The sequence below is a fragment of the Stenella coeruleoalba genome (assembly GCF_951394435.1).
Source record: "Stenella coeruleoalba genome assembly, chromosome: 4".
NCBI lineage: Eukaryota > Metazoa > Chordata > Mammalia > Artiodactyla > Delphinidae > Stenella > Stenella coeruleoalba.
Window position 1 is genome coordinate 14,141,075 of NC_137149.1, and position 18,226 is coordinate 14,159,300.

The 18,226-nt window shown below is 36.4% G+C and overlaps 1 protein-coding gene across 1 annotated transcript in view; it reads right to left on the bottom strand.

Annotated features, from left to right (window-relative positions):
• HSPA4L (heat shock protein family A (Hsp70) member 4 like) overlaps positions 1-18,226 on the bottom strand; it is a 55,738-nt gene that overhangs the window by 6,837 nt on the left and 30,675 nt on the right. Inside the window, exons 14-19 of the mRNA XM_079919356.1 lie at positions 15,048-15,146; positions 13,003-13,140; positions 9,150-9,275; positions 8,744-8,851; positions 6,245-6,364; positions 1,682-1,843 (exon numbers count right to left, since the gene is read on the bottom strand). Of these exons, the coding sequence (XP_079775482.1) occupies positions 1,682-1,843; positions 6,245-6,364; positions 8,744-8,851; positions 9,150-9,275; positions 13,003-13,140; positions 15,048-15,146 (753 nt within the window). The remainder of the gene's footprint in view (positions 1-1,681; positions 1,844-6,244; positions 6,365-8,743; positions 8,852-9,149; positions 9,276-13,002; positions 13,141-15,047; positions 15,147-18,226) is intronic.

The window sequence follows — 18,226 nt, forward strand, 5'->3', positions numbered from 1 at the left end:
GAATGGACAAAGAAGATGTGGCACGTATATACAATGGAATATTACTACTCAGCCATAAAAAAAGAATGACAATTTGCCGCTTGCAACAACATGGAGGGTATTATGCTTATAGAAAAAGACAAATACTGTATGTTATTACTTACATGTGGAATTTTAAAAATAAAGCAAATGAGTGAATATAACAAAAAAGAAATAGATTCACAGATATAAACAAACTAGAGGTTACCAGTGGGGAGAGGGAACTGGGGACGGGAAAGATACGGGTAGAGGATTAAGAGGTACAAACTAATATGTATAAAATAAATAAGCTACAAGGATATATTGTACAACATAGGGAATACAGCCAATATTTTATAATAACTTTGAAGTATAATCTATAAAACATTAATCACTGTGTGTACACTTGAAACTAATCTTGTAAATCAAATACACTCCAATTAAAAACACCCTAAAACCTGTTTTTGTTTTAAAAATGAATCAAATACCTACAGACATACTGAACTAGATTAAAAAGAATCACCTGAAATTCCATCTCCTATAGATTAACATAACTAACCTTTTGGTGAACATCCTAGATGTATGTCCATGCACACACACATCTCCAAACATACAAATCTATGAACATGCTAATTGATACAGTGAGATTACAGAATCTAAATAAAGTTATCTTTCCTTTTTCACTGAATATGTTGTATAAATCTATATATCTAAATAGATTTACCTCTGATATCTTAAATACTATATTTAATTGTTGAAATGTGTTTTAATATTGAAATATGCATCAATTTATTTATCTAGTTTCTTACTGATAGGTATTTAGGTTGTTGCCAGTTTTTTGCTATCATAAGCAAGGGTATTTATCTGCATATACTTATGCAACAGTCAAATTAAGGTGAATTCCTAGAATTGTGATTTCTGCATTAAAGGGTAAACTCATTTTAAATTTCTATACATATTCTGAAATGATGTCCCAGAAAAACGGTAACAAATTTAACCAAGTTGCTCAGGAAGAGCGTCCATTTCTTCACACCCTTGGCAATTATGGCAAAGATTGTGAATGTAAACACACAACCAAATCAGAGAGAAGAGATTCGCATTTCTTAGATTAGTAATGAAGATGAACACCTTTTCATGTTTATTGGATATGTATTTCTTTCTTTGTCAGATGTTTTACCAATGTCTTTACTCATTTTTCTACTTAGATGCTGATCTTTATTATCATGTTTGTCCCCGTGTTTTTCATAGTGTTTTCTATAACCTTTGATATTTTCAGTAGTAATGTTTTTTAAACTGGAAAGTTTAATCTCATAAGTAAGATTTTACCATGGAATTTTACACGTTTCAAACTACGTCAAAGACAAACATATATTGCAGTTTTACAATGGAGGCTCAGAAGTATTATACAGCCTAGAAAAATCGGACATATTTGGAGTTGTCACATTGCTTTACTTCATTCTGTATTACACTTAAAATCTAAAAAACAGCTTTGTGTATATGACTAATTAAATCAAGGAACAGAGATGTCCCACCTAGAATGTTTTTTTCCCCCAAATTAAAGATTAGCCTCAAATTCCTGTTTTTCTATATTCTTCTGCCAAGCTGATTATTTCTCAAAGTATGGCTCCTACTAACAATGTTTAGTGACTGAACCCATGAAAAAGCGAAGTTTATAGTTTCTTACCTTTGACTTTGCGACTATTTCTGAAACTTTGACCACAGGATCTTGAGTGAGACTTAGTTTGTTCTGTGCATTCATCTTACTGTTCAGCCAACTCATGGCTTCACTGATATATTTTTCAACTTTTTCCATTTCAGCAGGATCCAAATGATCGTATCTTTCATCCTATTAGGAAAAAAAAAAAAACTTTACTTAATGTAACAGGTTTTTCAATAAGCACCAATTTATTGATAATTTCTGCTTAAAAGAGTTAAGACTCTTATTGAGTGTACACCTCACACATACGCATGTGAAGAAGCCATTTACAGACTACACAGAACTGAAGAAACTGGGAGAAAGAAAAATCAGTATGGGGTTTTAAAAGGAAAGGCCTTCTGAAGAAGTCAGGTTTGGAAAAGAATGGTGAAGAGTATTAGAGGAAAAAGTAGTATTTAGCCAAGAAAGAAGCTGCATGGACTTAAATTTGTCAGGGAGTAAAGAAAAATAAGTTAAGCAGGCACATAGCAAGCTAGACAGAAAATTCTGACTGTACAACAGAATATGTTTAAGTTGTTGACAAGAATTACTGGGTTGGCCAAAAAGTGCCTTTGGTTTTTAAGTAAAAATAAAAGACACATTTTCCATGTTCACCAAGAACTTCACTGAACAACGCATTCACCCTTTTGTTCCACTACCTTCTGCCATTTTTCAGGCAACGTCATAATTCCATCTTCCCAAAACTTTTTCTTTATGAGCAAAGAACCGTTCCAGGCCTTTTACAGTCTTCCAGGGAACTGAAATTTTTTCCATTAAGAGAATTTCGTAAAGACCAAAATAAGTGGAAATCCGAAGGTGCAATATCTGGTGAATATGGCAGATCAATTAGAACCTCCCAGCCAAGCTGTAACAATTTTTGCCTGGTCATCAAAGAAACACGTGGTTATCCTGATGGAAGATTATGCGTTTTCTGTAGACTAATTCCGGACGCTTTCCATCGAGTGCTGCTTTCAGTTGGTCTAACTGGGGGCAGTACTTGTTGGAATTAATCTTTTCGTTTTCCAGAAGGAGCTCATAATAGAGGACTCCCTCCCAATCCCACCATATATGCAACATCACTTTCTTTGGATGAAGCCCGGCCTTTCGTGGTGCTGGTGGTGGTTCATTTCGCTTGCCCCATGATCTCTTCCGTTCCAAATTATTGTACAGTATCCACTTTTCTTTGCCCCTCACAATTTGTTTTAAAAACGAAACGTTTTCATTACATTTAAGTAGAGAATCACGTTTGGAAATATGATCAAGGTTTTTCTCGCTTAACCTATGTGGAACCCAAACATCAAAGTGATTAACATAACCAAGCTGGTGCAAATGATTTTCAACACTTGATTTGTATATTTTGAGTATGTCGGCTATATCCCGCGTGGTATAACATTGATTGTTCTCAATGTCTCGATTTGATCGCTATCAACTTTAACTGGTCTACCTGATTGTGGAGCATCATCCAGCGAGAAATGTCCACCATTAAACTTCACAAACCACTTTTGACACGTCTGTTCGGTCACAGCACCTTCTCCATACACTGCGCAAATCTTGTTTTTCAGTTGCATTTTTACTTTGCTTGAAATAATAAAGCATAATATGCCGAAAATGTTGCTTTTTTCTTCCATCTTCATTATTAAAATGGCTACACAAAAATCCACCAATTTTGATGTTGTTTTTAAAATGCATGCTGATATGACAGCTGTCAAAATACAATCTAATAAAATTGTTTTGAATGAAGTTTAAGACAACTAAGTGCTAGTAGAGCCATCTTACAAAAAAACCGAATGAACCTTTTGGCCAACCCAATACATAATAAAATTTTGTCTGAAAGAGACAACTGCAGCTGTCACATGTAGGCAGCGATCTAAGATGTGATGATTTAGACTGGCAGTCTCAAAACCAGAAAGAAATGACAATGCAACATATAGAAAGAGGATCTCCTCCCCATTCATCCCTCTATCTGCATGCTTTTTTAATTTATTTTTTATTTTATTTTTTTTATTTTTTGCGGTACGCAGCCCTCTCACTGTTGTGGCCTCTCTCGTTGCGGAGCACAGGCTCCGGACGCGCAGGCTCAGCGCAGGCTCACGGGCCCAGCCGCTCTGCGGCATGTGGGATCTTCCCGGACCGGGGCACGAACCCGTGTCCCCTGCATCGGCAGGCGGACTCTCAACCACTGCGCCACCAGGGAAGCCCCCTGCATGCTTTTAAAAAAATCTCTAGCCTGAACCTCTTCCCTGAACTCCCTAGTCTATAGCCAACTTCCAACTTGAATTCTTATTTGTAATGTTTGAAACGACTTACCTATGTTTCAAACTCATGATTACCTCCCCACCTACTCTTCCAAGTTCTCCCCGTCTCAGTAAATGGCAACTTCACCCTTGCAGGCCAAAAATCCTTGGAGTCATTTGACTCCTCTTTCTGTTATATTTACATAAAATCTATCAGTGAATCTTATTGGCTCTGCCTTCAAAATATATGCAGCAGAAATCCAACCACTTCTTCCCCCTCCACTCTCCGGGTTCAGGGCTCCGTCACTGCTTGCTTGTGTTATTCTAATGTTTTAACTAGTCTCTCTGCTTCCGTAGCCTTTAAAAGAAAAGTCAAAATTTAAAATTCTATGCTCAAAAGCCTCCAGTGGATTCCTATCTTAGTGTAAAATCCAAACTTTTATAATGGCCCACTAGGCCCTTCATGATCTGGCAGCTGATAATCCCACCCCCCAATGTTCTGAGCCACACTGGCTTCCTTACTGTTACTCCAACACATTCTCCCCTTTGCAACTGCTATTCCCCCTTTGTTAAGGACATTCTTTTTATAGTTATCATACGTCTTGAACCCTCACGTCCTTTAATTCTCCCCTCACATGATGTCATCTTATTAGTCTATATTTCTGACAAATCTCCTCCACCTATGGCAGTCCCTTACTTTTCCCATAGCCCTTATCACCATCTGACTACTTCATAGTAACTCATTTATTGTCTATCTCTTCCCACTGAAGCATATTAGAAACAAGTTCAGTGTTTTGTTTGATGCTGTAGTTCCAGAACCTTGAAGAGAGCCTAGAACGTAGTAACTCAAAATTCTTGAGCATAAGTGAAATCTTGCCTTGCTTTGAATAATACTTTAAACCTGCATCCTCAAGAAGACTGCTACAGCCTGGCGAACACTAGGTTATAGTAGTTGTATACAGATCTTCCAATACCAGATGTGAAATACTCTTGGTGTTTTTATTTGTCTGCTTGTTCCTTCTTACTTTTCCATTATCCTTACATTCTATTTGTACTTATATGGACACTGATATTGGCAGGCACATTCACAATCAGTACCTGGGTTATTCTTTTAGGCAGGCTGGATTGCACTCTTTATTTTACAGAATTTACAAATCTTTATTTCTAAAATAAGTAATCACCCTCCCTCCACATTGTGTAGTGAAAAGCAGTATAGTTGTTAAGGGTCTGCATGTTTCAGATTGCTTAGGTTTTATCCTGACTGCTTCTCTTAACCTACCTGTGTAATCCTTGACAAGTTTGCTTAAGCACTGCAATTCTCTTACATAATACATTCTTGTGAGAATAAAGTGAGATAATTCATGCAAAGTGCCTAAAATTTAGTAAGTGCTTGATAAATGTAAGCTATGATAATACCCTGCCTAAATCTTTCTGGTGCTGGCCTCTGCAGCCCACTGATGCAATTTTAACATCAGTGGTAAAACCTGGGGAATTATAGTGGATATCTGTTTAAAACAGGAGTCAGCAAACTTGTCCTGCAGGCCAAATCCAACTTGCTGAATTTTTAAATAAAGTTATTCTGGAACACAGCAATGCCCATTCATTTACACATTGTGTGCTTGCTCTTGCGCTACAATGGCAAAGTTGGGTAGTTGTATAGAGATGGTAGGCCTACAGAGCCTAAAATATTTATTATTTGTTCATTTAAAGAAAAAGCCTACTAACCTCTGATTTAGAGGGCAAAAATCATCAGCTTAATTTTGTCAAATCTTACTGTTACATCCAAATGGAGATATTATCTATACAACTAAATATTTCAGGCTGAAAAACAGTGGAAAGGTTAAGGGTAGTAAGATAGATTTGGGCACATATATAAAACAATAAATGATACGGGAGTTACAGATGAGTGAAAGACCGGAAGACAAAGTGCAACCAAAAGAAAAAGAGGCCAAGGGACAAAATGAATGCTAGCAGAGTCCAGTTTCAAAGAGGCCTGTAAATTAAAAAAGGTCCAAAAAAACCTTCTGCACTATAATGAAACACCTAAGAAGAAAACAATGCATTTGGTCACTGGATTAAATTTATAATATCGTTTTAGGGAATTTTAAAAGATTAAAGCCACATATCTGCACTGTATTTGAAATTATCAGTATCCTTTACTGATAATTTTACAATAAAGAAAAAAAAGTTTAAGTTTGGTGCACAATGTCTCTGGAATTTGGTAGCAACAACTGCTATAGCTTTGTAGTTGAGAATTTTTAGATTTACCCCACCCTCTCTGCGTAATACACACCAGTTTACTTTATGAATTCAATACCTTGTTTCTGTATGCTTCTATAACTTTCATGACAAGTTGGATCTTTTTTCCCAAGTCGTTTAAAGCTTTTGGTCTCTCTTCATGTTCCACGTACCTCATTTGAATTGGCTGGCCATATTTCTGTTAACACAAGTTTTTTAAAAAGAAAAAGTTATTAACAGAAAACAACTTCTATTGGGCCCTTACAGAATGATGAATAGGAAAGAAAGCTGGTCAGATTAAAATATGTCCCCTCTTGTTTTCCTACATGGAGATGAGTTCCAGTTGTTATTTGCTTACTGAATCCTACACAGGAATGCCTATCTTCTCTCATTCATTAAGATTACCTCTTGATTCCTCTCAAATCCAAAGAAAAACTTTAATTACTTTAAAGTTACATGTTAAAAGTCTATAAAACCATTAAGAAAACCATAAGGACTATATACTGTGTGCAGGACTCACGTATTTGAAACTTGGTTTCAAATATTTATAATGCATATAACTCTCTAAAAGCAACATGATTACTGGGATTTCCTGATATTTAATACCTATTGAATATTATTTGTTATATTTATTCATTAGATTAAGATGTGTATTTTAAGTATAGTGCTTAAAAACAAAAAAACCCATTCAGCCCCTTGCCCCAGGTGCCTGGTAGGAGGGAGTTTCTAAATTTTAAAACAGCCTCCTATAACTTTGAGGAGGGGAATGCATTAGAAAGACAAATATTTTCTTTCAAATCCTTTACATATTTAAATAAAAATCAGCTTATTTTAGAGCAATTTTAGGTTTTCAGAAAAGTTACAAAGGAAACAATAAGAGCCAAGCACCTTTTCTCTAATGTTAACATCTTATTCCTCGTGGTACATTTGTCAAAAATAAGAAACCAACACTGGTGTATTACTATTAACTGAACTCCAGATTATGTGGATTTCATCTTTTTCTGTTCCAGGATACCATATTGCATTTAGCCTCTTTACACATCATACTTTTTATTGTTAATGTTTTTGAAAGCATTTTAATTCCTAAAAGCCATCTCAAAAAAAACAGTAAAGCCTATGAAAACATCTATAACATTCATTTCTATGGTTACTTATATACTTGAAGTGAAATAATCCATTCTGGGAGCTGCTGGGCTTTTCAGTTATTTCTATTAGCCTCAGCTGCCTGGTTTGCGCCTCCAGCCCCAAGTATATATATTTTAGGGAGATGGGGAGTAAAAACCACCAAGATAAAATACAGTAAAGCTAGTTTTGCGTTCATAAGCTTAGGTTTTCAAGTTGCTTTTTAATTATTCCCTTTGAAAGTAATTTATTGGCATGAAGGTAATTTTTGCAAGGTATTAACTTCTTTTGCTTTTAAGTTAAGTAACTTCTTTTGCACACACCACCCCCGCCAGTCCCTAAAGGGCTTCCTTTTCCCATACGCTAGAAGTCCTTATTAATGTCATCACCTAGCATCTGTGTATTCACTTGCTACTCAAAGAATGGTTCAGGGACCAGCAGCATCAGAATCTCCCAGAAGCTTATTAAAAAGTGCAGAATCGGGCTTCCCTGGTGGCGCAGTGGTTGAGAGTCCACCTGCCGATGCAGAGGACACGGGTTTGTGCCCTGGTCCGGGAAGATCCCACATGCCGCGGAGCGGCTGGGCCCGTGAGCCATGGCCGCTGAGCCTGCGCGTCCGGAGAGAGGCCACAACAGTGTGAGGCCCGTGTACCGCAAAAAAAAAAAAAAAAAAAAGAGTGCAGAATCATGGGCCCAACTCGGATATACTGAACCATAATTTGCTTTTCAGTAAGGGCCCCTGGTAATTCATGTGCACATTAAAGGACTGCTATGATTCACACTAAGAAGGAAAATTTCCTGTCATCCTTCCAATCTGAACTTCTAATCTTTTAAAGCATTTTTTTTTCTGCGTGGGGGGAGCGCTGGGTAGCAAGCAGGAGGAAAAGAGTAATAGTGGTCTTTTCTTAAAGTCAGACCACTGACCTAGTAGAAGAAGGGCAGCTGGTGGACACATCTCCTTATTTCTTTGTAAAAGGACACTGAAGAGCAGGGGTACTATTTCTGAAGTTCTTTGCTGGCCTGGTGTCCCACTAATTTCACATTAGTTATAATGTGAAAATAGGAATGGGCAGTGTATTACTCCTCAAACTCAGAGCAGTCAAGGGGGAAAGAAGCAGAGCAAGGGTAACTCCTTTAATGGATAAGGGGTCAGGCTGACAAATCACTTATTAATGACATCTCAGAAACATATGGCTTGTATGAAAGTAATATTAACACTCTGGTCATCTGCTAAATTTTTATATCTGAGTATCATGATAGACAAATATGATTATACATTATTTCAGTTATCATGTAGCATTACTCACCTCAAATTCAGAGAACACTTCCTCTTACACATACCTGCCTTAGTAATTTCTTATATATTTATTAAACACATACACTGTGCTCTTACACCATAATTTTTAGGACAACTTAATGTTCTGTTCAACACTAACATGGACTTTAAAAAGTTTACCTTTAGTTCTTGAAGCTTATCCACATAAATCTGTTTAGCTTGGTCCTCTCCTTCTTCATAAAGCCAATTTTCTGTGTCTTCCAATATTGCAGACAGTTTTCTCAAGTCCTAGTTATACATTTAAGAGATACTGATTGAAAATGCTCTCCTTAGAAATAAAAGTCATCAAGGAAGCACAAAATGTTTTTCAAGTGTAAAAAATTATTTTTTTCTGACTTTTTATTTATAAACATCTTTCTCACCAGCCTTCTGTAATTTGGAAAAATAACTAAGAACCATTCCTAAATGTGCTCAAAAAGATTGACAACAATAACACATTTGGTACATTTATTTACATAATTCGTATTAGCATTCTCAAGCAAACATTTAAATAGTTCTCATAAAAAACTACAAAATTTAGACTTACTTCTAGAGTGATGAATTTTTCATAGACAGTGCCAAGCTTGTCCCTAAAATCATATACATATTCTTCAACAGCATTCTTCGCATCATTTCTTTCTTTCTCTAATTTGTCCTGCATTATCATCTTCCCCTATTCAAAAAGTTTCAGATTAGCTGCCATGAAAACACTAGGGAAATACAAACCAAAACTGCAATGAAATACTACTTCACACCTACTAGGATGACTATAATCGAAGAAATGGAACATAATAAGTGTTGGTGATGATTTGGAGAATTTGAAACCCTTGTACATTGCTGTTGGGAATGTAAAATACTGCAGCTTAGGAAAAAACAGTATGGTGGCTCCTAAAGAAGCTAAACAAAGATTTACAATATGGGGCTTCCCTGGTGGCATAGTGGTTGCAAGTCTGCCTGCCAATGCAGGGGACACGGGTTCAAGCCCTGGTCTGGGAAGATCCCACATGCCGTGGAGCAGCTGGGCCTGTGTGCCACAACTACTGGGCCTGTGCTCTAGAGCCCCCCAAGCCACAACTACTGAGTCCATGTGCCACAACTGCTGAAGCCCGTGCACCTGGAGCCCGTGCTTCGCAGCAGGAGAAGACACTGCAGTGAGGGGCCCCCGCACCGTGGCAAGGAGTGGTTCCCCACTCACCGCAACTGGAGAAGGCCTGCGTGCAGCAACAAAGACCCAACACAGCCAAAAATAAATAATAAATAAATAAATTCTAAAAAAAAAAAAAATAAGAATGACACTATGACCCAGCAATTTCACTCCTAGGTATATAACCAAAAAATTGAAAGCAGGAACTCAAACAATTATTCGTATGCCAATGTTCACTGCAGCATTATTCACAATAGCCAAAAGGTGGAAATAACTCACTTGATCTGTAACAGATGAATGGATAAGTAAAATGTATATATACAAAATGGAATATTACTCTACTATAAAAAGAAATAAAGTTCTGATACATGTTACAAAGTGGATAAACCTTGAAAACATTATGCTAAGTGAAATAAGCCAGACACAAAAGGACAAATATTCTATGATTACATTTATATGAGTTATCTACCAAATTCATAGAGACAAAGTATCGATAGATTGGTTTACTGGGGATTGGGGGAAGGGAGGAATGAGAGTTATTACTTAATGGTTACAGTTTCGGTTTGGGGTGATGAAAAGGTTTTGGAAAAGATAGTGGCAATGGTGGGACTCCCCTGGTGGTCCAGTGGTAAAGAATCTGCCTTAGAATGCAGGGGACACGGGTTCGATCCCTGGTCAGGGAACTAAGATCCCATGTGCCACTGCTATTGAGCTCACGTGCCTCACCTACAGCCTGCGTGCCGCAAACTACAGAGCCCATGCACCACAACTAGAGAAGAGAAAACCCACACACCACAACGAGAAAGAAGCCCATGCGCTGCAACGAAAGATCCTGCATGCCTCAACTAAGATCCTGTGTGCCGCAACTAAGACTCAATGCAGCCAAAAATAAATAAAATAAATGAATAATAAATAAATCTTTAAAAAAGATAGTGGCAATGGTTATATAACTGTGAATATAATTAATGTCACTGAATTGTATGCTTAAAATGGTCAAAATGGCAAATTTCACGTTATATATATTTTACAATTTAAAAAATTAATAATACCAAAAGCCACTGAACTGTACACTTTAAATTAGTGAATTGTATGGTATGTGAATTATACCTCAATAAAAGCTTTTTTAAAAAAAAACCATAGGGCTTCCCTGGTGGCGCAGTGTTTGAGCGTCCACCTGCCGAAGCAGGGTACACGGGTTCGTGCCCCGGTCCAGGAAGATCCCACATGCCGCGAAGCCTGCACCTCCGGAGCCTGTGCTCCGCAACGGGAGAGGCCACAACAGTGAGAGGCCCGCGTACCGCAAAAAAAACCAAAAAAAGCAAAAAAAAAACCCCATAGACTATGTCATTGTACATATTGGTGTTCAAATCCCAGCTTTCCCACTTACTACCTTTGAAATTGCAGCGAAGTCACCTAACCTAAGCCTCAGTTTTCTTATTCTGGAGCGCTAACTTCTATCTGTCTCGTATGGCTGTTAATAAGATTGACGTAATTCACATAAAATATTTAGTACAGTGCCTGACACATAACTGGTACTGAATAAATGTTGGTTTTGGTAAGTGACACAGTACAGTGGCTGTGATCTTGAGCTTTGGAGACAGACTACCTGGCTCCAAAACAAAAGGTTACTCTTTGAACTTCGGTGATTCAGTCTACCTCTGCCTGTTTCCTCATCTATTAAATGTAGATCTCTAACAGTACTTACACTTCGTAGGTTTGAGGATTAAATAAGATATCAAAGTATTTAAAGATGTTAGCAAAAATCATTATTGTCAAATCAAAAGCAAAGAAAGAATCTGAAGACTAATAAAAAACAAAATTTGTACTTTAACAAAAACATAGTATTTTAAACGTAATACTACAATGCACTGATATTTGTGAATTTAAAATAGTGAGACAGGAAATCTAAGAAAGAGTGGATATATGTATAGGTATAACTGATTCACTTTGCTGTACAGCAGAAACTAACACAACATTGTAAAGTAACTATATTCCAATTTGAAAAAAAAATAGTGAGACATGGACTTCCCTGGTGGCACAGTGGTTAAGAATCCACCTGCCAATGCAGGGGACACAGGTTCAATCCCTGTTCTGGGAAGATCTCACATGCCCCAGAGCAACTAAGCCCGTACGCCACAACTACTGAGCCTGTGCTCCAGAGCCTGCGAGCCACAACTACTGAGCCCGCATGCTGCAACTAGTGAAGCCCGTGCACCTAGAGCCCATGCTCCACAACGAGAAGCCACCGCTTTGAGAAGCCCGCGCACTGCAATGAAGAGTAGCCCCCGCTCACCACAGCAACAAAGACCCAACGCAGCCAAAAATAAATAAATAAAATAATTTTATTTTAAAATTTAAAAAATAGTGAGCCATTTAAAAATTTAAGAAAAAATCTTATACACAAAATTTATCATTAGCTGCACTTCCCCACAATTCATTCCTTTGAGAAAATTAGTCTCAAATCATACAAATTCAGAATTATTCAGGATTATCTCAGAATTATTTCTAGAGATAGAAATGCTTCACATAAAGTGTAGCCTTTAATAACTAATGAATAGGTGATACACTTAGGTACTAGAAAGAGCAGCATTGTAAAGTCAAAAATCTCTTTAGGAAATTCCCAGAATAACATGCAGCAAGTGGAGAATATGTGGCACTTCAAAGAAAACTGACCTTCTTTAATGCCAGTCAAGCCTGTAGAAATTAGTAACTACCACTTAAGTGTAAATTTTAATATAAAAAAATTACTTTTACACACAACTATTGGTAAAGAAACCAAACTCTTTTCCTCAAGAGACTGTAAAATGAAGCATGTAAATACGTAAAGAAAATTTCAAGAATGACAACAGATTCTAAAAAGTATTAAATGGAAGTCAGAAAACATTCTGAATTGAACGTTAATCTTTAAGGACAACACATTAGAAGAGGGGAGCTGGTAATACTTTCCTATACAATGTCTGCTGGGTGTGCTACTGTTAAGACATAATAAAAGGGGGTAAGAATTACTAGTATTGGAAAGGCCTTTCTCTATAGTGGAGACAATCCATGTTTTTCATGTAACTAAGGTGAAAGTTACACTGTACATGACACAAATACAGCTCAGCATTTTGTCCAAAATAAAATAGTTCAATAATCTATTTAATAATTCCTTATGAGTTATAGCCTACTTCCACAAATTTGACGGATAATCATTTACTTCTACAAACATTTCAGAACACGCTACCACCTATTTCAACATCAATTCTGATTTATATACCTCATTTTCAATGTAGATGTTGAGAAGATCTTGGCCCAATTGCCTACACAGGCTACTCTGGATAGGTAGATCAATACTCTTGATTCTTCCTTTTTTAATGGTCTGGTTTAATCGCTCTTGTTTATCTGAGGGTACAGACTGCAAAAGAAATGCAAGAAAAGTATAAATTTCTAAAACTAGCTTAAAAATATATTTAAGAGACTGATTTCTGATGAAACAAAGTAAAATCAAACAAAACTATTATCATCTACTATACTTTAATTAAAAACATTATTTTACTATTGATAGTATTTTACACCCTGTATACACTAAATATTGTGCTGGAAATGCAAATTAAAACCACAATGAGGGCTTCCCTGGTGGCACAGTGGTTAAGAATCCGCCTGCCAATGCAGGGGACATGGGTTCGAGCCCCGGTCCGAGAAGATCCCACATGCAGTGGAGCAACTAAGCCCGTGCACCACAACTACTGAGCCTGCACTCTAGAGCCCGCATGCCACAACTACTGAAGCCCGCATGCCTAGAGCCCGTGCTCCGCAACAAGAGAAGCCACCACAATGAGAAGCCCGCGCACCTCAACGAAGACCCAACCCAGCCAAAAATAAATAAAATAAAAACCACAATGAGGTGCCATTTCATACCCACTAGGATGACTATAATAAAAAAAAAAAAGAGGAAGAGTTGGTGAGGATATAGAGAAATGGAAACCCTCATACATTTTTGACAACATAGTAAAATATTGCAGCCATTTTGGAAAACAGTTGGGCAGTTCCTCAAATTGTTAAACACACAGATACCATATGACCCAGCAATTCCATTCCTAGGTACACGCCCAAGAAAAATGAAAATATCCATCCACACAAAACCTGTATATGTTCATAATAGCATTATTCGTAATAGTCAAAAAGTAGAAACAATCTAAGTGTCCATCAGCTGATGAATGAATACATGTGGTATGCATCCGTATGATACATTACTCAGCCATAAAAGGGAATGAAGTACTGATATATCCTACAACCTGGATGAACCCTGAAAACACGCTTAGTGAAAGAAGCCAGTCATTAAAGGACTACATATTGTATGACTGTTTTTATATGAAATGTCCAGAACAGGCAAGTCAATGAGACAAAAAGACTAGTGGGTGCCTAGAGCTGGCAAGGGGAGGGTTGGGAGGAAAATAAAGAGTTACTGCTAATGGGTACAGGGCTTCTTTTTCGAGTGATGAAAACGTAAAATTGTGATAATGATTGCATAACTCTGTGAGTATATTAAAAACCTTTGAATTGTACTTTTAAATGGGAGAATTGCATGGTATGTAAATTATATCTCAATAGAGCTGTTGAATAATTGAAGGCAAACATATTGAATAAAATAAAAAAATTAGTTTCAGGTTTTATATTACTTGAGCAACTAGGATTTATAACTGAATCTTTATAGCCTTTGGAAAAAATCTATACAGCTAACCATCACAGATTAAATTCTGCTCAGGTTAGAAAAATCTGTCAAAGATGATAGTTTAGAGCTGTAGCCACATTCATCGGGGTGACTGGGGCAGGGTGTTTCTCCCTTCTCTTCTATCAGCAATCATTTTCTTAATAAAATAATGACTCTTAATAAGAGAGTCATTTATCCTTTAAAATTTTACTTCCAAAATATTATCTTGCACAAAAAAACAGCTTTATGACATGCAGCAAAATGCTTAGAGTGGTTAATATTCAGATGCAGCATTATTGCTAATTTAAGTTTTCTTCATTTGTCCTATTCTGGTTTCTATTTTCTGAGATTACATGATTTTTAGTGAGGAAAAAAAAAGTAATGAAAAACATCTTTTTTCCCCGCCAAAAAAATAATTTTACTCATATTAGAGTTCATTCTTTTAAAAATCTTCTATAGTGAGTCACTGAAGTGTATTTATTCTGGTTATATGCTTTCATAATACGAAATTTAAAACACCAGGTGTATTAAAAGCATGCATTACACAGCAAATGTATTAACTCAAAATATCAATCTCAAAAAGACACAACCACAGTAATAGTATAACAAACCTTTGTTTTGGTTCCTGTATGATCAATTTCTTCTTCTGGAGTGTGTTCAGCATGACATTTTTGATGACCCTCTTCTTCCTGGTCAACCTGCATTTTATCCTGCAAAGAAAATATGTAATTGACAATATCTGTAGTCTTTTTCTTTCTTTCTTTTTTCTATTTGTTTGGTAATGAACAGCATCTTAGAGTTCAAGCCTGTTTTCAAATATGTGAACACAGTGAAGTAGAAGCTGTTTCTGAGAGTAACTATAAATAACTATATTAACAGGTAGTAAGTAAAATGAAAAGATCTATTTGATGCTATATGAATAAATCTTGTTTCATTTACCTGTGGCCAAATAACTGCAAAATAAATGGAAAATTGTTCTCAAGTCAAATTCACAAACGAAGATTCACAAAAAAAGAGAACATTAAACTTGACATGAAAAATGTTTATAAAGAACTTAATGTGGGAAAATAAAGAGAAAAAGATACAAAATTTAAGTATTAACATAAATTCAATTACATTTTTTAAATGTAGGAAAATACTCAAACGAAATGTATCGAAACTGTCTAAGTAGATGTCTCTGAATTATTACAATTTAAACTTTTAATATTTTTCTTAATGTCTAAAAGACAAACTTTCAACCCATAAGATTGCCAAGATGGACTCTCCGCTTGGCAAACAATCACAAGTATTAAGTTTTTCTGGTCTTTCTTAATCTTACCCACCACCATCCTCCTAAAAAGGAGAAAGCTTGGAATTCAGGAATCAGGATAATTTAGGTCTTCATATATATATATATATATATATATATATATATATATATATATATATATATATATATATAGTTAAGTATACAAATAATGTCCAGAAGGCTATCTTGAATAAATGCTTATTTGTGCCAAAGAGAAAAACAAGTTAGAAGATAATTTACACCACTGTTCTTCGTAATTAAAAGGTCAGCTACTGAAATTCCACCCCCCATCCTCCCTGCCCTACCACCTTCCAACTCTACAATTTTCCCAACCCTATGATGGAAAAGCAGTGGAAAATGTGTTATAGTGGTGAGTTGTGGTAATGCAGAAAGACACAAATACATTAATAACTCTATTTCATGTAATACTAAGAAAACAATGCTGCCAATTAAGGCCAAAATACTTTATCACTTGGCATTTTTATTTTATACTTATTGAAAAAGCTCTTCTATTGTGTATATATTCATATCTCTAAAAGAAATAAACCAAATAATATGGTTAAGGTATTTCTAAAACGACTCCACATTAAGAATCCAACTCTTCTAAATCACTTAAGTTGTTGATGTCTGAATTTTTTTACACAATATTGTTCTCTGTGCCATCAAGAGCATTAGTGACCCAGCCATTTGTTTAAAAATTGCTCCTGTATGGTCTCTAATGTTTTTTTATAAGCCACTGACACATCTTCTACAAGTTTTTTTTTTTTTTTGGCCACGCCATGTGGCAGGCGGGACATTAGTTCCCCGACCAGGGATTGAACCCGTGCCCCCTGCAGTGGAGGCTTAACCACTGGACCGCCAAAGGAAGTCCCCTATTCTACAAGTTTTATGATGTTTTTTTCTCTGTCTTACCAGAAGGAGTCAATAGATTATTTTCGGACAACAACCAGGACTGATAATCCTTCCTTGAATGGTCCTTAAGTTGTTTAATGTCAAGGGGTTGCAATTGCCTACTCATGCCATTAGGAATAACAACCAAGTTCACACATGTACAGATGATGAGAACTTCTCATGATTACTGCCATAGGCAACAGTGAATATAAGATATTATCATTTGCATGACCCATCCCAATTTCAGATATATTAAGTGGAAAACTGTACATCTTACAATTGATATGAGAGTAATTTGTTAGTCTTTTAAAATAATTTTAAGAAGGTTCATAGGAATATTATCACTAGTGGGTAAGTTAATGGACGTGCCTCTAGGCTGGCTTCTCTAATTGATTTTAAACTCCACGAGGGCTGAGACTGTCTTTCTATTCACTGCTATATCCAAACACACAATTTAGGTACTTCTAGTTATTTGCTGAATAAATGAAAAAGCACTTAAGAATAAAATCCAGAATAATTATCTAATCTGTCCCTTGATCTACCTTCTCAATTTCTTTTTTTTTTGTCACTCTCCCCTTTTCTGTATTTTATATTATCAGCTACCTTAGTATCTGTAACAATAAAAAAGGATATCCTGCCATCAGGGCCTTTGTTATTCTCTCTGTCTGGACAACTACCTACCTGATCCTTACTCTCAAACTGCCTTTTCATCTTTCAGGCTAGCGTTCCTTTTCCTTCCTCACAGGTGGCTTTCCTCATCACTTAATTTCCACTATGCATCCCCTGCTTTTAATTTCCTTTATATTTATACGGTATCTTGTTGCTTCTAGCCTATCCTCTTCCATTAGAATGTAAGTTACAGATGGGTGGGGACCTTCTTTATCTTGCTTATTACCACTGTATCCTCAGTGCCTGGAACAGTACCTGGTACATATAAGTAATCAGATGTTTTGAATTAAAAAATAGAAAGATAAACAACCCAAATTGTCAACAACTGGGGAATAAATTGTGGTACATTAGTACGATAGTCTCTTTGATCCTTCACTGTGCCATGAAGCCTAAGTTGTAATACCTTCCTAATATGTCCAGATATTAATAAATACCTAGAAGAAAAGTGTCCATTTTCTGAGATATCCTTATACTGTATTGAAGAAAAGTTGGCAATCTATGTTATGGTTTTTCAGGAAAATCGAAGCCATCTTAATTTTTAATGAAAAAATGAGGCCCATAAAATAATCTCTCATAAATTGACTCTCATGCAAAGAAAGACAAAAACAAAGAACTCCTACTGTTGCTCACTGATATATGTCTGGGTTTCATCGACCTAAGAGCCAGCAATGTCAGCAAATAGGGAACAGTAAAAAAGAACTTATTATCTTCTTACCTTCTGCTGTAAAGCTTAAAACAATTAGCTTCCAGAGTCTACTTTGAATTTGTTCACATTTTGGGAGCAGGTAAGGGAGAGACTGCTTTATAATGGTATTTAAGCCTTAAGCTTTTTTTTTTTTTTTTTTTTTTTTTGCGGTACGCGGGCCTCTCACTGTTGTGGCCTCTCCCGTTGTGGAGCACAGGCTCCGGACGCACAGGCTCAGTGGCCATGGCTCACGGGCC